Source organism: Perca fluviatilis, chromosome 9, assembly GCF_010015445.1.
Source record: "Perca fluviatilis chromosome 9, GENO_Pfluv_1.0, whole genome shotgun sequence".
In the NCBI taxonomy this organism is placed as follows: Eukaryota; Metazoa; Chordata; class Actinopteri; order Perciformes; family Percidae; genus Perca; species Perca fluviatilis.
Window position 1 is genome coordinate 11,786,225 of NC_053120.1, and position 21,839 is coordinate 11,808,063.

General features: G+C 39.0%; 2 protein-coding genes across 2 annotated transcripts in view; both read left to right on the plus strand.

Moving 5' to 3' along the window:
• Positions 1 to 709, plus strand: part of LOC120565976 (collagen alpha-1(XXIV) chain) — a 102,572-nt gene extending 101,863 nt beyond the window's left edge. Inside the window, exons 60-61 of the mRNA XM_039812141.1 lie at positions 184 to 420; positions 563 to 709. Of these exons, the coding sequence (XP_039668075.1) occupies positions 184 to 420; positions 563 to 709 (384 nt within the window). The remainder of the gene's footprint in view (positions 1 to 183; positions 421 to 562) is intronic.
• Positions 710 to 2,910: 2,201 nt separating this feature from the next.
• znhit6 (zinc finger HIT-type containing 6) overlaps positions 2,911 to 21,839 on the plus strand; it is a 32,675-nt gene continuing 13,746 nt past the window's right edge. The window contains exons 1-5 of the mRNA XM_039811821.1: positions 2,911 to 3,107; positions 3,894 to 3,959; positions 6,737 to 6,843; positions 7,164 to 7,249; positions 10,257 to 10,360. Coding sequence (XP_039667755.1) covers positions 2,986 to 3,107; positions 3,894 to 3,959; positions 6,737 to 6,843; positions 7,164 to 7,249; positions 10,257 to 10,360 — 485 coding nt within the window. The 5' untranslated portion in view covers positions 2,911 to 2,985. The remainder of the gene's footprint in view (positions 3,108 to 3,893; positions 3,960 to 6,736; positions 6,844 to 7,163; positions 7,250 to 10,256; positions 10,361 to 21,839) is intronic.

Genomic DNA, 21,839 nt, shown 5'->3' on the forward strand with positions numbered 1-21,839 from the left:
CACATTGTCTCGCAAACCAATAAAGCACTCATTTAGATTCACGCAGAACCTTAACCACAACAATCCTCTGTGTTGTCCTTTGCTTTCACATTGTAGAAGGTAGCTTTCCAAACATCTGAATTGTAACCATTTGTGGTTATGATGGCAGACAGATCACACTCCTGTTTCTGCTCTTTGTCACAGATGGCGTTTGGTGTGGGGAAAGTCCAAATGAAGTTTCTCCATTTGCTGAGTACTGAGGCCAGTCACAGCATCATACTCCACTGCCTAAATGATCCTCCCTATGGCACCACAGACAGCTTCAGCTCCACCGGATCCTTACCGCAAGAGAACACCACACTTAAGTTTCGTGGCTGGAACAAACAGATGTTTGAGAAAGACACACTACTTGAACCACATGTGCTCCAAGACGAGTGCAAGGTAATGAGCAGGACAGAAAATTGATTCAGCAATACCTTTTCAAGCATACTGTAATATTCATTCGACATATTTTATTAATTTGGAACATAAATCGCTTGAATGATGTTTCTTTTTTGTCTCGCCTCCACTTATCATCTTTCAGATCCAAGATGGCAGCTGGCACCAGTCACGCTTCTTCTTCCATACTCAGGACAGTCGTCAGCTACCTATTGTAGACATACAGGAGTTTCTCACATCACAGCCCAATAGTCAGCGCCGTATAGAAGTCAGTCCAGTCTGCTTTCTCTGACACCAACATCACCGGCCTGTAACTATTTTACATGAACTACTAAAATGCAAGGCTGTTACAAAAAAAATTGCTGACTACCAAGAGCGAGTGCCTGTGAGAGTGTGTTGTGTTCATTGGAAAACCGTTAATGGGACCTGTTAGCACAACAAATGTCCAATTCAAGGCAGAGCTGCATGGAAGAACTCAATCTCTGTGGAACACCCAGGCCAAGAAGGCCAAAGGAGAACAGTGTATACCAATATTTATCAGTAATTGTATAAAGTATGTTTTGTTGATAATTGTTAGTTAAACGGTGCTTAGGTTGGCTGTAAATGGACCTAAAACTCACACCTCCCTCTCACCTCTCACGCCCAGACCATCCTAAGCAGAGGCCTAACCCGAAGGAGTGTGCCAGGCCTCGACATAAGAGCACTGTCTAACTAAAATGTTTTTATGAGTGCAATAGCATGTGGATAATGTGTGACTGCTATAAATATTTCATTTTCCAATCAAAGGCTAATATTTTACATTGTTTTCATGACATTTTTGTCTTCGGTCCTGCCCAGTTGGACGGATGGTGCTCTACCTCTACCTGCTCATTTGCTCTCTAGAATAGTTGCTAATGTCAAGTCTTCTTTTTTTGCCTTTGTTTTGTATGTACCGGTTACATCAAGATTTGTTATGTTTTTTCTAAATACTTATGTTGATTTGGTCATTTCTAATTTATGAACCATTTTTTTGATACACTACATATTTTTGTAGCATTTTCTTCTATGTGGTAGGTTCTTCAGGGGAACCCTATCATTGGTGCTGCAAAAAAAAGAAATTAGTCATCAGTGAGTTTTTACATTTCCTGTGTATATATTGACAGCATACTGTATGTTTATTTATATTCTTATTGTTTTTTGTTCACATGACTGTATCACAGTAAATTATACTCTCAGAGAACTATTTGGTCAACCACAGCTCAGTCTAAAGAGGTATTTATGTGTAAAAGGTGTGTGTCTGTGTGTTCACACCTGTGACTGTATGTTCATCATACTGTTGTTTTCGTTTTTGCAGTGGTGGTTAGGTGGACTGGCAGCTACATTAGAGCCAGAGTCAGAATACAAAGAAAACACAGTCATTATATTCTTAAGTTATGTTACCTTGAACAACTGTGCAGGTTAAAGGTGAATGCAAATGTGTAAATAATAAATACATTGCCAAACAAATAAAAGGAGCATTTTACCCACAAATGGTTGTGTCCTTTTTTTGAATGGTCAAAGTCATAGAATATGTTGGGAATCAAATTATTTGCGAATGTCAACCATAACATGACAAGGACATATATACTGTTTATACTGACAAATCTATTTGAAATTGTGGTGGCCTAAAGGTTAGAAAGGCTGTTTGATACCAGGACCCTGGCAGGATACATTTTGGAGGATAAATGTAAAAGAGTCCCACCTTCATTAACACCTATGAGGTGCCCTACGGCAAAGGACAATAACCCCAGCTGCTCCAGTGGAGCTGCTCAGTAGACAACAGATAAGACTGGTTGCATGGGGCAGCCTCCAGTGTGTGAGCATTAACAGGGTGTTATATAAAATAACAACAAAAAAGAAAATGTAAATAGTAATGGTATACATTGATGACTCTTGTGCCAGTCGAGCAGTCCAGCACAGGTTTCCTATTCAAACTGCGACATATTATAGATGCAAGTAGCTCAGAGTTAAACTGCTGATCAAACATGATGTGTGCACAAGGGCTCCTTCTCTTTCTCTCTCTCTCTTTTAACCTACAATGACCACCACAATTAACTTGTCCTGTACATTTAAGTGAGGAACTAGGCTTGCACATGAACACATTAGGTCTTATATAGATAAAAGACTGTCTACACTTAACAGCTACATAGGAATCATAACAACTCACTGCAGCTGGGTTCAGAATGAAAATGTGTATAGTTATACTGTCCTGGAAAGACCATTTACTTACTAAGAGGAAAACAAAAGCTCTGCATTTTCGATGATTTATTTTGTTTTTGTGAATATTCCCAATAGCTACACATTTAGACATATATTCTCTACATTCTTATCAGTTCAGTGTTATTTGTGCTTTCAGTGTTTACTCTGTCCTGTCACCACCAGTGGAGGACGCTGTAGTTCTGATCCACTAACAACGGGAGGCGCTAATGAGCAGGTTTCCAAACCGGAACTCATCTCCTCGTGCTGAAGGCTGAAAGTTGCCACCGGCGGAAGAGGGTTTGTTTTGATGCCGCCTGGTTGTGTCCAACGTGTGGCTACACTTCTCCTGTCATGTGCTCTGTAACTGTATCGTTACCAACAACAGACAAACTGTCTACCGCGGAGAGCCGAATGGAAAACAGCGACCAGGAAGAAGAGCCGAAAGGGACCAAAAGAAAAATTTCTCTCTCCAAGTGAGTGTTTTGCTAGACAGGGTGTCAGGAGAAAACTGCTAACTTAACGTTAGCACCTAGCTAACAGGTTCACGCTCGAGCCTTGTTTTTACCTTTTATAGACGTTATAAATATATAAAGAGGAGTATATATATTACCAATAACGATAGTTTAAAAAACGGCATGTAGCGTTATGTGCTGACGTTAGTTATAACGTTACAAAGTTAACGTTACATCTGACAACACTGCCCCCAAACTCGAAAAACTGTATTTACTTTACTCTTTCTTCATCTTTCTTTGTCTTTAACCTTTGGTATACGTGCAGTTTAGTGTCCCAAATAATTTTCCAAAAACGGAGGATAGGGGGTTAATTACTATAAAACACCTGTTAAACAGCACAGGTGGTTTAGCAGGTTCATAATTAAGGACATTGTATGGGGAGTTTGGAACACTAAACTGCACGTATACCTAACCGGTAACGTCTTGTTTCTATATAATAATAATAATAATAATAAATTGTATTTGTATTGCACTTTACATTTCAGCAATCTCAAAGTGCTACAAAGCATATAATAATGCACTTAGGAAAATAAAAATATCAAGGTCAATAAAAATATTTAGGAGGAAAACCTATAAAATACATAATATATATGTCGCCTACACTTTGTAAGTGTTGTGTCCATGTTTTTTTCTGTGTTGTATTGCAGTCAAGTGAGTTGATTATTGCTTACTTATTACACTGTCTGTTTAAGTGTAAGACTGCCCACAGATTGTGTGCACCATGCTGACATGTTGTCTCTCCTGCAGTTGTGGTGTGTGTGGATCAGAGGAGGCAAAGTACAGATGTCCTGCCTGTCTTGCCCATTCTTGCAGGTGAGATTATTGTACAAGTAATGAGATTATTTTACTGGCAAATAAACAGTCCCTCAACTAATGTGAAGGGTCACAAATCTTAGAATAACCCACTGAACCAATCCCTTTAAATATGTAAACTGAGGCTACCCATATCCTTTATATAATGCACTTTTAACCCTACCATTAAATATGAGCAGTGCCAGGTGTTCCATGAGCCTGTGCACTGTTGCTCCCTGTTTGCAAAAAGCACAGTGTAGTAGATCAAACGTGAAGTTGTTGTAAAACCTATATTAGGAAAGAAAGACTTTGGCCAGCCCAAGGCTTCATTTAAAGCCCAATCTTCGATTCGGCTGACATAATCTTCCCCATGTGCTTACCTCCCTGTGAATCTGAAGTAATGTAACATATGAGGATGGAATTGGGTACAGGAAAAAAGATGTCGCATTGGCACGGGTAGTCTTTCAAAGATTATAGACAGTATGTGTTTCTTGTATTGGATAGTAAGCAATGGATAGTGGCAGCAAAGCTTGGATACAGGGTCGGCCATTTTTTGTAAGTAAGTCAAAGTGAACACAGGAAACACAATTTTAAATGGCATATTCATTAAAACTTGCTTGAGATCCTTGTGTCCATGTCCTTGGATAATGTAGTAATTGTAAATATGATTGCAGGCAGATGAATACTTGTTTATGTTAAAATTGCAGTTGGATTTGATGTTGAGTTGATTTTCCAGCAGTATTCTGTGAGATCAATATCTGTGATAAGATCAATTATTTCATGCAGCATTAAAGAAGAAGCAATAGCAGAGAAATAGTTCTGCTTTTTCTGCTTGGGAAAAAAAAGGTTACACTTTACTTGAAGGTATCTAAATAAGAGTGACATGACACTTTCATGAATGTGTCATAAACATAAACAGTCATAAAAGTTTATGATATACCACTTTTTTTTAGTAAGTTGTATTTGTTTTTTGTCATGATTGTGTCATGTGTTTATGACATTGTCATGTCACTCTTATGTAGATACCTTCAAGTAAAGTGTTAACAAAAAAAATCATTAAAAGAAATATGTAACAAATAGTTACATAAAATCTCTCCTACCTTTGCGTGCAGTAACATAATATTTGTGTTGTACGTTTTAGTTTTTACTGACTGAACTTTACTTTGACTCATGGCTAGCAACAACATGCCGCTGGTAATGGCAATGCTCCATGGCCTATTCCTTGAATTCTGTGGCTGTTTAAAAACCTAACCTTCAAGTAGTAAATGGCATATTGGAGGTCATACCTGAAAAATTCATTAAGGTTTATCAAAGGGCACCAGGGGATGTCCTTCCCCTTTCTCTCATGGTTGCCTGTTGTTTTGGGCAACATTCAGCATTCCTTTTACATAGTTTCTAGGCATACAGTCTTTGTCTGACCCTGGCCAAATACCTGTCTCTCAGCAAAATGGGTTTTTGGATTAAATTACAGTTTTCTCTCTTTCTATTTTTTTTTTTTTGTTATCTTTTAGAAAGCTGGTCACAGGCACTTTTAAATAATCATATTAGCTTCATTAATGTTTAAATTTAAAACATCTCTTTCAAAAGTTTAGGTGAATAGTCATGGAAGAATTATTTAGGTCCTTAAGTAAAAAGGGAACAAGTTTTATTTGGACTGTTTTACTTTCTGTCACCAGCATTTGGTTTCAGTTGAACATTCTGTTGATGTAACGTCAACAGAATGTTCAACTTACATCAACCATACATCAACCATTTTGTCAAATGTAGACAGCCGTCTTTTATCTTCTCTGAAAATGTGCTTGTTCAAGTGTTATGTATGTGTCGGTGCTCTTTTATTATAGCTCTTTTGTTATAGTTGGTTTGTTCATTTAGTTTTTCTACGATCACTTTACTGCTAACCAAGCTACCTTTAATGCTAGATGTCTGAGGCTAATGTGTTGCTATTCCAGCATTATAATTAGTAGTTAGGTTAACTGTTAACTAGCGCTGGGTATCGTTTAAAAAAAATAAATGTAGATACCAATACCGTGATTTCGATACCGGTTCCTAAACAATACTTTTTTCGATACCAATTTTATAAAACGAAAAGAAATTAAAACATTACACATACGACACAAATCTTATTATTCATTGTTCAGCTCCTACTATGTAAGCCCAGTCTTTGTGCGTAACAGCCAATCAAACATTGTTAGATCTTGGTAGAAGCAGGCTGCATGCTTATTGGCTCACTGACGCTGAGGAAATTTACTCCTTAGGTATTGAAATTGGGTATTGAATGACGAGGCATTTCTCGATACTTTAGAGGCAAATTGGTCGGTGCCTAAAGTATTGAATTTGGTACCCAGCCCTACTGTTAACTGGCTAACGGTTATGTAATTTCCTATTGTTACCTTTACTGTAATGGACTCTATTTGTATGATTACTAGCACAAATACTAATTCACCTTCCTTTGGTGCCGTGTTTATCTCTGAACATGAGCTTGTTTTCTCTGGGTCTTTCTCCTAACACAAAGATATATAAAAAAAAAAAAAAAACTTCTAGAATGATGACTACCTTTTAAGATAATCTAGCAGTGTTTGTTTATCTACAGTGCTAGTTCTTCGTAGTTCGTAGTCATGGGTATGCTAATGTTTCCTATTTGTCGGTCTCAGTCTCCAGTTAGTTTTCTATCTCTCTTCGTCCAGTTTTCTTTTTGCTGTCCTTTGTGCACAGTCTGCGAGCTGAAATGCAGCCAGACCAAATTCCTGTAAACAATTAGAAGCATTACCTAACAAATTCAGTTTGTGTATATTTTCCAGCTTGCTGTGTGTGAAGAAACACAAGGGAGATTTGGGATGCAGTGGAGTTAGAAATAAAACGGCCTTTGTGACCCTCTCACATTTTGATGAAATGACGCTTCTCAATGGTGAGCATCCTCCTTCCTGTGACTGCATTAAAAAAAAGAAAAGTTTTAGCACTTGACTGTTAAATTGTAAAGTAAATATTGACTCTTAAATTGTAAAGTAAATATTGTCGAACGATGATCATTGCCAAGTACAGTTCTGAACTAACCAGGAAGTGGGTTGTTAAGGATATTATTTTTGTCATTGTTGGCAGCGAGGTGTGTTTGTTTAAGCAAAAGAAAATAGCTGATACACATTTTATTAATGAGTGGTATTGTAACAAATAAATGCTACTCTTTTACTTTCATGTGTGTTTAATGTTTGTCCTTGCCCTACACTGTAGACTACAGGCTTCTGGAAGATACAGGACGATTTGCTGATGGTGCCAGCAGAGACAACCTCATCCGGACTCCTCGTTCCACATTAAAAGTACGTCCTTGATTTACAAATGAAGTTTGTGTACATGCCTAATGTTGAGTACTGTACCTTAAAGGCTACCTGTGGAGTTTGATCGGTTATTGTTAGGGCTGGGCACCGAACGTCGATACTTTTATGGCACCGTAAAAAAAAATTACTATGAGTATCGAAAAATTATTAATCTTTCGGTGCCAAATTTCGGTTCCAAAAGCATCTGAACGCTTAAGTGCAAGCTTATCTGTCCTCTCTGCATACTGACAGAGAGCAGAGCTCCGACACACACACACACACCCCTACACGGAGAGGTGCGGACCGAGTAAACTACGTCGTCGGCTCTGTAGTTTTGTTGAAGTCACAGCAATGCTGATAAAGGGGTTTCAAGTGTGGTTACAGTTTTTCAAAACTTCACGCAGACAGCGTTTGCTGCAATATGATATTAATGGCGATCCGAAAGCGGTTTGATAACTGTTTTGATTCACAATTAAGTTGGAAAATAAAAGATTTGTGTTTAATGGATTTTTGTTGATGTTGAAATGGATTTTAAAACATATGGTATCGAAAAAAGTATCCTTAGGAACCGGTATCGAAACTGAGGTATCGAAATTGGCACCGGATCGAAAGAGTTTGAACGATACCCAGACCTAGTTACTGTATTGTTTATTTTGTGCATGCGGTTGATACGCAGTCCTACCAATAGTGTCACACTATCCCACTGCTCAACAGGTGGCTTTAACGCGCCAAGAAACGCAGCCACGCACCAGCAAAGACAGGGAAGAAGAAGACAGCAAGTTAGTACACATGTAAACAGTGCTGGATTTAGAATAATTAAAACCCACTGTTTTAAGGGGAAGGAAATGCACCAAACACGTTGTAAACTCTAGGAATATTTTAAAAAACAATGATGGTTGTCAATATTGTAGGATCAAAAGTCTCAGTTTTCTGCTAAAAACTGCTTTTTACCATTTATCCAAAGCTATCAAGAGTTTTTTCAGTTTGGAAATCTTACTCAACAATAAACTTGAAACTAGTCCTGAAGAGTTTTTGTATGGTATAGAAATATACTGTATGGCTGAACATACCATTCCCACATCATTAGGTAAGGTATTCTAAAGTTGTTGGTTTTGGCTGAAATACAAACCAATTGTAAGAGTAGGTGTGTTTCTCCTTCCGACCAGAGATGTGGGCTTTTCTTTTGGACATGCATCTCTACCCCAGTCTTGCAAACTGTTAGCTAGTTGGTTTGTGTACAACAACCATAGCAATGCACAGAGATGACTGTAAGCTGTAAACAGACAAGAGGCTGTAAACTGTTGCAAACTGCAGTAAAAACCCCAATTGAGACGCATATTCCGAATGCGCTGTGTACATGTCCAAAGAATGCTTCTATCCCACATGTCTAAATCCGAAAATGCTACCTTTGGAAAAAGGCCTTATTTGGAATACACACAGAATCTGCTGATTACGTGACCTGTATCAAATTCGTAATATTGTCATATTCGGAACACCAGTGGAATATTAGTGTGCATGTAAACATACTCACTGATCCATTGTTAGATTAGATTAGATATCTGATGCACATAATTCTTAAACATCCAAAGATAATAACTTATAGTATAAACCTTGCTTTAAAGTGCCCATATTATGAAAAAAACACTTTTTCTGGGATTTGCGGTGTTATTTTGTGTCTCTGATGCTTCCACACACATACAAACTTGAGATACAGTTTCTGAATGTGTCCTGCCTTCAGTCTCCTGGTGAGCTGTTCAAAATCGGGCCGGATTGTGACATCACAATCCGAAACAAGCTGGCTAACCACAACCGTTAGCTCGTAGCGTTAGCATGCTAATGCTAACGCTACCATGCTACCTCGTTCTCAATAGCAAAGCACTGTTACAACACACACACACACAAGTTCACCATAATCTACAAAAGAACTACTTACATGTGCACCCTCATTTAGAAGTATCCCAGCTAATCCTGCCTTGTAACTGACAGGCTTTCTTTTACTGTCTCTAGAGTTAGCTAGCTGACATGATCTACATCTGAGCTACTGCGCATGTGCGAGTGCAATCACAGATAGTACAGAAGAAGAAAAGAGGTCTCACTCTGTAGCTAAAACAGAAACCAGGTTTAAAGAGGATCTGCAGCAGTGAGAGAGCTTTGCAGTACAACAAAAATATGGTGTTTTTTGAAAATTAAACCATGTAAACCTGTTCTGGTACAACCTTAAAATACAATTATGAACCTGAAAATGATCATAATATGGGCGCTTTAACAATTTGTACAGCATCATCTAACTGTTTTTATCTTTGTGCTTTTATTACTTCAGAATTTGCAGCTGTAGGTATGCAATTCTTACTGCTACTCCTGCCAGCTTTCACCTGAACTGTTACTACATGACAACATGATATTTGATAGCTTGGCGTAATGAATGTTCTTTTATGGGATTTTTAGAGGCAGTGGCTGCTTCAGCGGTCTCAAATCAATCAAAATAATGAGGCTTATTCCCAGCGAGAGATAACGGCTTGGCACGTGATTGGGATTTGGGTTTCCTCCAGAACATTGCAAGTGCAGTAATCTGTTAGTAGCCTAGCCATACCTTTTTTATAAATCTCTTTCACTCTTTCTCTCTCATTACCCGCCAATCTGAAGTCATAAAGGAGCTAAATGAGTGCCAGAAAGGAAATAATTTCAAATGTAGATGAGGCCAGTAAGAAGAAGTTCAGGTCCTCTTTGGTTTAATTGTTAAAGCTTGCACAGCCGGATTTATTAATGCAGAACAGATGTTTGGTATTTAGACCTGTTTGTTCTTAGAGAAGATGTCTGTTCAAGGCTAAGAATAGAAATGTTCTGTTACATTTTGTTTCACTAAACCATTGTTTTGGCTGAAGTATACTGCTTTGAGATCTGTATTAAAGGTCTGATGGGTTGTTTGCTTTTATGAATCTTGATGTTTTTGACATTTATATAAATACTAGACCCTAGTGTACTGTACTATCTCTATTTTTCTGTTTTATAGACAAAGAGGCTGGCAGCCAATGCAAGAAAGATGAACATCACATTGAGGTTCCTCCCCATCACCTTCACTAAGAGCAAAGAAAACTCCACCGTCTTCTTCACAAAGTAAGAATGAAATAACTCAAACACAGACAATATATTTTGACTTCAAGCAGAATATGATTTTTTTTTTTTGTCTTGTCCTTAGCTGTAGTTCGACAAAACTAGTGTTGCAGAGCGTACAAGAGCAACACTTATTTTGGAACAAATTATTTAAATTAAGCCAAGAATAGGTAATTTTGTTACTCAGGCTAATCCCTTCCTTTAGGCTCTAAATTCTACAGACATGTTGTTTTTACTCTGGCATTACTGTTTTGAGACCAAATCGTGACCATAATGAAATATGTAAATACTCCTTTACACATGCTACAGTATCATAGAATGAGTGAATGAATGAATGCTTTATTTCAAACATGTAAATAACAATAGAAAAGATAGAACACAAACATACTGTAGTATAAACACAAGTAGTAGTAATACAACAACACAGGTGTTTAGGATTTCCCTCAGAGCAGTAGTCTTACCCAAACATATCAAGTCTTTTAATGATGTACTCCGTTACAGTTAAAGACACTTCCTCCGTAGTTAACGTGGGAGCAAAATGAGCTTATGATTAGTGATGTTTTACTTTACCACAGGATGGCACTCTTGTTAAGCCCTAACAGCAGTTGTATCTTGTGCTGCCTCTCTTCAGGTTATCCTGTGGCAGTTTGTGGTCATCTCCCCATGTCTGTTAAACGTGTGATCGATACGTTACCTGAGCCAGTTGAGGTGTTATTGACGTTAGCACACTAGTCTCTGATTATCTAATACAACCGTAAACTAATTGTCTAGCTAGGCTTTGTGTGTTTCCCATTCTGTAATAATATACTAAACATTGTAGCCATTCATCAATAGACTTTTTGAAGGCATGTTGTTTTATTAAAGTGAAAAATGTATGCAGTTGGTTAATTGTTTTCAAGCTTAGATCTTATAACACCAATAGGCAAAAATATTGAAATAATAGTACTCACGGTACCAAATGTACGTACGTGATGCACGGGATGAGTTTTCAGAGAAGGTTGACAGGGAGAAGGTCAGTGCCCAGTGGTTCCTGAGCTGGTGACCTCATCTGAAATTTCATTATTAAAATGTGTGAGGTTTTCACAAATGGATCTTCTAATGTGTTACCCTGTGTTGTACGTGGATAGCCCTGGTGTCGTTGACAGAAGCCACTAATTACGGTCACAAAATGTGAAAGATCTTTCAGTAAGCATTGCCTCATGAGACTTTTACTGTGAAATTAATAAAATATACCAGAAAAAGAGTCTTTGTGGCCAAGAAACTATAGAAAAAGGTGAAATGGCATTTTAGCGATCGTTTTATCATTTAAAGTACACTTAACGCAAATAATGACATACAACACCACCAACAAGTCTGGTGTTATTTAATCGTCCCACCATTGGAATTTTAATGATTTTGGTAGAAATTATTTCCGTGTGGTCAACTTTGCAGACTTGCGGTAATTTAGAGAGTGAGGCTCATTACTCCCTTTAGACCCTGAAGTAGTAAGTCATTCTTTTGCATGAACACTTTTCCAATTTGCTCAGTTCTACTGGTTGTCTTGTCATTTCTGGCATCTTCACTCCCTCCTTGGACAACCTTCCGCCACTCATTTTCCAATTTCTTTTGAGGTGGAGCCCTGCCACTCTAGTCCATCTGTGAAAGAATAGAGGAGGGGGCGAGGGGAAACTGGTTATTGAACTGCATATTAAAGTTTTACAAGTCTGAAATGTCCAGGGGCAACATTGGGTGCCAATCAGGATCACCACTGAAAAGAATCCTTTGTCAGTCCCTCCAGCTGGTTTAATGTTGCTACTTTCCCTTTCACCACCCTCTTTTCCATCCTTAAAGTCTACCACTCAGTCATGTCTGCCTCTGGTGTTTTGCTGGCGGTGAGTTAAATGTGCACGTCACATCTCAGGATGAGGCAACATTATGTCAGGTTGTAGTAGCACACTCTGCCCACCCTCCAACCCCATACTCCTCATTTCCAGCTCAACATTTGTCACATGGTGACAGAAAGTTTTAGTAGGATGAGACCAGATTGTCTCGGTCAATTTTTTTTGTCATTTTACAATAGTTCAACATTGTGGGAAATGTACTAAATTACCGCAACTGCTCCAGCAAAAGACACAAGAAAAATCTTTTTTCTGCTGCACTATCCATAGAGGAATCTTTGGCCAGCTGCACAGCCTTATTTCTTTGTTTAGTCTGGTTAGTTTCACTACGTCTCACTGAGAAGATTTTTCAACTAACCGCAACAGTCAGTGTCCGATTCAGAGACAAGCAAATGGACACAAGGGATGGGATGAAAGGTATACAATAAATTGCAAGCAATCGAGACTCCGAATGTGCTTCAGAATGTACCAAGTACATAATATAAAAAGCAGATGTGTGAGCAGTGTGACTGCAGCTGGTTAGCGACATATTCATGCTACGCACTCAGGCTGCCAGAGAAGGATCATTACTGGCAGACAGCTGACTAGAGGGCTTTCATGCCTGGTGATGGTGTGTGTGCGTGTGTAAGTGTGAACTTATGTGTGTGAGTTTGTGAGCATGTCTCTTTGATTAAATGTTTGTACGCAAAATATTGGCCATGCAACTTTCCACCTTTTGCCGGTGACTAATTTAAAAACAAGACCCAAACGTTAAAGAGATTGACGGAAAATCACAGGCTGCCTCTCAGTCCAGCCCTTGGAGGGTAAGTATATAATAACTGGCATTTGGCAGAACATTGGGACTAGCTGTGTTAGGGTGGACTTATGTTTTCTACATCCTTAGCCTGGCATGGCAGGGCATTTTCCTCATAGACAGCTTGAGTGGACTGGACAACACATTGCAGAAGCAGTTACTGTGGATAATAACTGCACATATTTCTATAATAACTTGAGATAATTAGTAAAAGGAGAAGCTGTGGCTTTGTGCCATGCCGTGTATGTCAGTCTACCAGAGATTTGTTATCAGCCTCAAATAACCCAGCTCTCTGGGCTAGTGGATACCTAATTTTATGTTGAAGAACCATGAACTCAAAAATCGAGTACAGGGTTTCCCGCAGCACTTGGCAGCCGCATAAGCAACACATGCCTTCCGCCTTAACTACATCGTAAAAAAAGAAGAAGAAAAAAAAGTACAGTACTGTGCAAAAGTCTTAGGCAGGTGTGAAAAAATGCTGTAAACTGTTTTCAAAAATATAAATGATTGTTTATTTTTATCAATTTACAAAATGTAAGTGAGCTAACAAAAGAAAAATCACATCAATATTTGGTGTTACTACCCTTTGCCTTCAAAACAGCATCAATTCTTATAGGTACTTGCAAAAAGTCAGGGATTTTGTAGGATTGTAGTCAGGTGTATGACCAACCAATTATAGTATATAGGTAGTTATACTGCATCAGCAAGGTCTCTCCCAGACAAATATTTCAAAGCAGACTGGTGTTTCAAGATGTGCTGTTCAAGCTCTTTTGAAAAAGCACAAAGAAACGGGCAACGTTGAGGATCGTAGACGCAGTGGTCGGCCAAGGAAACTTAGTGCAGCAGATGAAAAACACATCAAGCTTATTTCCCTTCGAAATCGAAGATGTCCAGCAGTGCCATCAGCTCAGAACTGGCAGAAACCAGTGGGACCAAGGTACACGCATCTACTGTCCGGAGAAGTCTGGCCAGAAGTGGTCTTCATGGAAGAGTTGCAGCCAAAAAGCCATACCTCTGACATAGAAACAAGGCCAAGCAACTCAACTATGCACGAAAAATTAGGAACTGGGGTGCAGAAAAATGGCAGCACGTGCTCTGGACTGATGAGTCAAAATTTGACTGTGTGATTATTTGGCTGTAGCATAAAGCAGGTTGTTCACCGAAGGGCTGTAGAGCGGTACAATAATGAGTGTCTGCCTACATCCACAGAAGATCTGTGGTTCGTTCTCCAAGATGTTTGGAATAACCTACCTGCCGAGTTCCTTCAAAAACTTTGTGCAAGTGTACGTAGAAGAATTGTTGCTGTCTTGAAGACAAAGGGTGGTCACACCAAATATTGATTTGATTTAGATTTCTCTTCTGTTCATTCACTGCATTTTGTTAATTGATGAAAATAAACTATTAACACTTCCATTTTTGAAAGCATTCTTAGTTTACAGCATTTTTTCATTCCTGCCTCAAACGTTTGCACAGTACTGTATATGAGCGATATCCACCGTGTTACTCTGTCCTGTTTTCTCCCTTTCATTCCAAACCACACAGTTGACAACCTGCAGGTGGCGACAGGCTCAGACATAAACACCACGGGCTGCTGTGGACTTGTCAGTCTCGCAAGCGGTTTCGTGAAAATGGCTGTATGTGTCCGACAACGCACAGAACATTAACCGGTACAAGCCTACAGCTGTCCGCGGACACGGAGTGCGGAAAATGTGTCAGAGCCTCTCGGACGGTGAACTGAGACTCAATTTCCTGCTTGTCGGTCAATGGTTAATGATCGGTTAACATTTAATTTCATTGTGCTTTCTTTTGGAAGGCTGGCTGCCAAAAGTCTCCACTTACTAGCTAATTAATTAGCCTGAGGTAAACGATAGCTATCAGTAAACAGAAGTGACGTGGCTGGCGTCTGGTGTGTGCGCCAGTGTTTGTGTGTGTGTGTGTGCCTGTGTTGGCCCACCCCCCCGCAAAGCTCCGACATGCAGACCGCAGAGGAACAGAAGAAAGTAGCTGTACCTTCACGACTGAAAGATTGAAAAACTGAACTAATTTGGTACAAACATTTACTGGGCATGTGGCAGATAGCCATATAGATAAATATAATTTATTAATTATACATTATTATTATTTAAATTTTATATTTAGTGTTTGATAAATAATTGTTAAATGTAGTACAGAGTCTGTAGTCTATTGCACAAACCCACCCTACCACCTTAACTAACACATTTTTGCGGGAAACCCTGGAGTGTTTTTTTTTTTGTAAATGGAGTAGTCCTATAATTCTTGGGGCAAGTAAACGGAGTAGATATCTGTTAAGACATTGTGTGTTGCCGTCCCTTATGTAGGATTCTGAGCGGTTTTAGTGTGTCAAACTTCCATCCAGTTATCCTAAAATATTGAAAAAGGCCGCGTCATCCATTGCATGCATTTGTTGCACTAGCATGCTAAACTCTCCCATTTGTTTTCTGTTCAGTTGTTGAACAAACCATCTTCTCTTCCATTTCGCTGTAACTTCAGCTTCTCATTGAGCAACAAAAGAATCAAGAGATCCTAGTTTGACAGGCCAAAATGACATTACCTGACCTACAAACATTCTAGAGCAACGTGTTCCAGCCTTGCATTCTTGTAACTGCTTTATAATAATAACCTTCCAGTGGTTCACTGGCGGGACTCTTTTAATCTGAAGCAACAGCAGGAAGTGTTTGCTTTGCACTAAAACCTTTCCAACAGACTTCACTAGAATTCATTACAGCTGCAATAGCATTGCAAACGAGATAGTAGCTGTGCTATTGAAGCACATTTACCATGCTTCAGTTGCATGGTTGGTGAAATGTGAAGTGGAAATGCACTTGCACAACACGTCACAGCTAAAGCATGCAATACTGGGACAATAGAAAAGGGGTGTAATTTTAGTACCCCAATGAGGCCAATTAGTGCAATTTTGAAAATGCTGTAATGTAGCAGTGACATTCATCACAGTGAATCACGCATCATTGTAAAAACACGAGTGTTGTATGAAATATTGCATATTGCACAAATGGATTTAAGTAGACCACATATTTCACCCTAGATTTCATGGCGGAGGACGACTATTCATCACTTTGCACACTCACGTGCACAAAGACTCCTACTTTCCAGAAATTAAGTTAAAATGAAACAATCCGCAGCAGCTTTAGTCAAATCATTTTAATACTCCAACAGACAGGCTTCTGGCTGCCATTGGCTTGATTAACCACTGCTGATGCAAAGCAGAGTCTATGCCGACTGCCATCTGAGGCAAAACTCGCATCAAAATGGCAAGCAGCAGTTTCATCAGTGTTGCAAACGCTGTCATCACAATTAGCCGCATAACTGTGGGCTACATGCTGCTCTCTGGCTCTAAGTTGAATTCCAAACTGTAAATTAACCAGACATGTGAGTGTGCTGCATGAATTAGAGAGAATACAAACTTGCCAGGTGTCATGTTTGGTTGACTGAATTCTGATGATTAGGTTTCCATGTGCTGTTCAAAATTAATTACATAGTTTTGTACTTGGACATCAGAACTTCAGTGTTAATGACTTTTAGCCATGAAACCTCATTTTCTAAGCCACACTAATACTTTGGGTCTGGATTGGCAAATATATTGACAATTATTGGATGGATTTCCATCACATTTTATGTTATCCTTTCACTTTACATCTAGAATGGGTCAAACTTTCCACTGGTCCAACACGTCAGTTCATGTAAGAACCCAAAGCTAATGCCTATGCATATCAGACCCAAATGTATTTTGTTTTTGTTCTATGTCCCATTAGTGGTAAGAGTGGTAAGGACTAGGAAAAATGTCTCTCCATTTGTCATTCTTTCAACAATTCTTTTCTCCCAAATAATGATCATCACAGCCTAATGGAGCTGCCACCATGGCTGTAGACTACCCTTTAACGTACACATGCATACTTCGACCCTCCACACGTTAACATCTTTTTTGCCTCTAAACTGGAGGAGTGTGTTCTGAGCTTTTCAGGGAGACCAGAAAAAGCACACTCATGTCTTAACATTGTGGCATTTGTCCAGCAATTGAGGCTCATGCCAGGACTTAAAGACAGAGTCTTACAGTACAGCTGCCTGTAATCTTTGTCTCCTCTCCCTTTCGTTCATCAGCCTCTTTGCCACTCCACCCTCTGAGGTTGTGCATGGCTTTGGATGTTGGATGTATTTGTTGCATCTCAGTAGAGAGGCCCCAAGGTCCTGTCGTCTCAGTCCACCAGCACCCACTTGCCACCCAAATCCTGGCTTCTACCTCTGATGGGCAGATTTACAGGACATATGGTATGCTGCACCATTTTTGTTGGATCAGTCCAATTCTTAATCCAGACAGATGGATCTGCTCTGACTGCCAGACCACCAGTCAGGCTTCCTCCTCTCTAGTGTTGATGGCACAAGCAACTCCCATCTATACTTAATCAACAGTGGGTTTTTGTTAATGAATTCATCAATCCTCCTCTGAGTCTGCTTTATTTCTCAGTCTCCATCATTGATGCAGACAGGTGCTCAGAGTTTAAGTTTAAAGAAAGAGGCAAAGGTTGCGTCCTGAAAAGCTACTGATGAAGATGACTAATTTAGCCATGAGTCGAAATGACCACTTCTCCCCAAAAAATGTTTAATGTGAAAGACAAAACTGTCCTGAATCATCGCTTGTGCCTTTACTGACTTTTCAGTCTAGCTTCAGGGCTTGAAACTCACTCACTAACTTCAATTACTAGCTTGCGTATTAAAATCTGTCCCTATATTGCTTGACTGAATATCAATGCCTGCCTACCTAAAAGTGAGGCTTTCTGTGGGCCTACTTTAAGGATTTTAAGTTTTCGTAAGAATTCCAGTCTAGTGATTTTAGCTACCTATATTGTGTAGCATAGTTAGGGAAACAAAATACTATTGTGCTGCCAATTAAAGAAAGCAGAAACGGCAACCACTTAGGAAGCAGCAAAAGATGACCGCTTCCACCCTCTCTAAGCAACTCAGGCTGCTGAAAATAATTTGAAACCTCAAGGTTTTTTTACTCAGGACACTGAGGCTTCAGAATGAGACAAAACAAAATCAGAATCCAGAGCTCACAGTATTACTTCCAGAGCTGATCATAAACTGTCCTGCTTATCGTTAATTTTGGATACTGGACAGTATTCTTCTGCACATGCAAATACAAAACACAAAACACATCTACAGTCATAGATTGATAGCCATATAGTAGATAAGTCATGAACTGAGAGATTTTAAGGAATCCGATTTTCCCCCTAGAAACAAGCAGTTAATCACTTGTACATTATTAATAATGAAATGTGTTTAAATGTATTCCACTCTATTCTGGCCATGTACCAATCCTATTTTATTTGGTTAGGCTTAGTTCTTGTGGTCCAACAAGCTGCTTGATGAATAATCCCTCTTGAAGGAGAAAATGCCTTTTAATGCAGGCCATGTAAGGTAGCAGATAGCTTACTGCATGGGATTGTTTTGAGGTTATAAACCTTTCAACACAATCTTAGTGTGGTTTAAGCATTTAATTTTACAGGAATTTTCAGCAGGAATTGTACTTCTCATATACACATTTATACACAGGAACTGCCTTGCACAACTAGTATTTTTACTGTTTGCTGTCCTTTTAGACTTTAAATGCCTCTCTCAAGGCCCTTCAGCAATAACTGTTGAAGGACTAGGTTGTGCGTCCTGATATTTTTCAGGTTCTGGTATTCCAAGCAGTTGTCCCCTTCTGTTGATGCTTCTGTTTTGACTTTTTTATGCTGCTCTCTCCTCTTTTTTTTCCCCTGACAATGAATGATGGCACTTATCCCAGGTATGCACTCTGGCCTTGCCTGAAATGATTGCATGCATCTTTGGGCAAGCCCCTTTTCCATTGAAAGACATAGTTTCCATTTGCTGTAATGACAGAATAATGGCATCACACCTGGTGCTCCACCCTCATTTGCTTGCACGTACAAACACATGCACACCTGCACACGTATACACATGCACACACACCAATGCACTAAAGAAGAAACTTGGCCAAAACTGAGCAAACACATAAATTCCTCTGACTAAGGGGTTGGAGATGTTAGGTACGTCTACAGTTGCGTAGGGAATCCCCTCCCAGGCCATTGTTTTAACTCCCAACATGCCTGCTGCTACCTTCACTACATTACAGCTTTACCAATTCACCCTCTCCTTACATCCAAGTGGAAACTCACAACCACCTTTCATTGGATGGTCTGCATACTTACATAGACTTCCTACTCCTACCCATCCTGTTTCTGTTTTCAAGGAAAACAAAACATGCCCCCTGCTGTATAATGCTACCATCTGGATCCACAAAAGAAACTCACAAGCACCAGACCCCTACCTGCTGCCAAAAGACAGATGGAGTAGAGTTGAGCAGCTCATTGCCAGTGATTAGAAGTTTGTCAGAATATGTATTTGATGTATTGCGTTTTATTTATTCGACCAGTATTCTGCTGTTAGTCCACTCCAAATGAAAGTGGACTCCAAATAAAATGTGTTTAAATGTTGAACCAGTCTTTGCCAATACAAGAGAATAAAAACACAAATTGATAAACACTTGCTATTGTTCTGTAAATACGAATGAACACCAACATGTACATTTAATGTAAAATACATATTTTATTTTAGGTCCAAATTATGCTCAAATATCTGCATGCCGTAACTAATAGGTTGATTGCCATTTTCATTTGGCAGAGGAAAAACAAAAAATCTTCACAATTGAGAAGCTGAAACCAATTATTTTGTTGCATTGTTTTTTGAAACATGACTAAAATGATGAATGAATTATCAAAGTTTTTTTTATTGACTAATTGATTATAAAAGAAAATGTACGTGATGTTTGGAAGTTCATACAAGTGTATTGAAGGTGCTTTTTGGTAGGCGATACAAAAGTTCAAAAAAGGAAAAAGGTCCAAGGCATTCTGGAAAAAGTTAAAAAGCCTTTATTCAGATGGCTATTTCATGGTGAAATTCTAAAAACATAGACAATGCTTGTACATTAAAATACAGCTGGTTTAAAAGCCACGAGTTGCGCCTTGAACAGCCTGACTTATTATCTTTTTCTTCCTTCTATACCTCTTGTAGAGCCATCTAGTGGTCATACTTTGCATTTGTTAACTGTGAGATTAATGCTAACATGCTAACCCAAACTTACATTCATATATTGTTAAATTTTAGCATATTATTATGCGTTGCACAGGGAATATATATTTTTAGTATTGTTTCAACAGTAAAACCAAAGTGTATTCAAGGCCACTGTACACATAGCTGTGCAGAGCTTGTTTTTAGATAAGTTAAAAAAAAAAAAGATACCAAAATATTTATATTACAGATATCAAAAGAAACCTCCAAGTTGTGCTCTGAATCTCTCTTGGTGAGCCCTAATAACAAGGTCACCCGTATGTGCCTTACAATTATGCTTTGCGTTGTATGTTTCATCTTCACCCTTCAGATCCATCAAGGCCTCCGTCCTTTAACTCTGATGGAGAATGGGTTGATGAATCAGCTCCACCCTATGACAAATTCTGTGGTCTTGGTCAACGCGAGTCCTTGTAGTTAGAATCAGCTCAGTATGTTGGGTATATGACTGGAGAGCAGGACTGATTGATGCCTGTGCCAGTAGACTATATCCTCTTCCTCAGGGGCAACCAAACTGATACTTTCTATGTGTTTCTTGGTTTTATCTACATAACAGGAATGCTTCTCTGTAATAGGGGTGTAAGAAAAAATCAATACACTTGAGTATCGCGATATTTTATTTTGCAATACTGTATTCGATATAAATTTTCTTTTTTTATAAACGTTCAAAAATATTCAAGTTCACGTTTATGTTGCGTTTCAACCCCCTACCGCTAGATGGCTATGCTGAGACGCACCACTAGTGTCCTCGCCTAACAGTGCCTAGCAGTGCCTGCCTTTTTGCTAGAAGCTAACAACGTAGCCCTGGCTGAACTTTGGCCTACTTTAGCATATAAACATTTGATTTTCTGTGTACTGAATTGTTTACTAAAGTAAACTTCTTTGACTTTTCTGAACATCATGTCTTTTTTTAAATGTTAGTTTTTCTAAAATTATACTTAAAAAAAAATCCCAATATATCGCCTTACGCACCGTATCGGAATATATTGCAATACATATTGAATCATGATACGTATCGTATCGCCACATTCTTGCCAATACACAGCCCTACTCTGTAATGTCAAATGTATTTTAATGTGTCAAATTGGTGTATAGGCTGTCAAAATTGCTAGTAATTAATCCATTACGTTAAAAGAATATAGGCAGACTTGCATCTTGTTTTTCATATCTTCCAAACTGTTTGATAGCTTACATTTTGTTGACTATTTCTGCATCATGATGACTTTAGTAGGTATGAACACAGCAGCTGTTTAGGGGATAAATGTTTGGTTGTAGAGCACGCCCAGCAACCCAAAAAAAAAAAACTACCACGGATAATAGTCACTGCCCAGAGCATTTCTCCAGAAAAAGTGATATCCACCAGCTGGTGTCTTAGTATTGAGTGTATATGTCATGGTCTCCATGGTGACTCTGGTTTATGCGCACGCACACACACACACACACACACACACACACACACACACACACACACACACACACACACACACACACACACACACACATACACAGATGGACAAGATTTTGGAAGCAGCCAGGCGTATTGTCTTGGACAGATTAAGGCTGAATCCATTGTATGCTCTGAATTTAAACAAGGACATTTGTGTTTGACTGTGAAGGGGATGCTGAGAGAACAGTGGTGACCTCATCA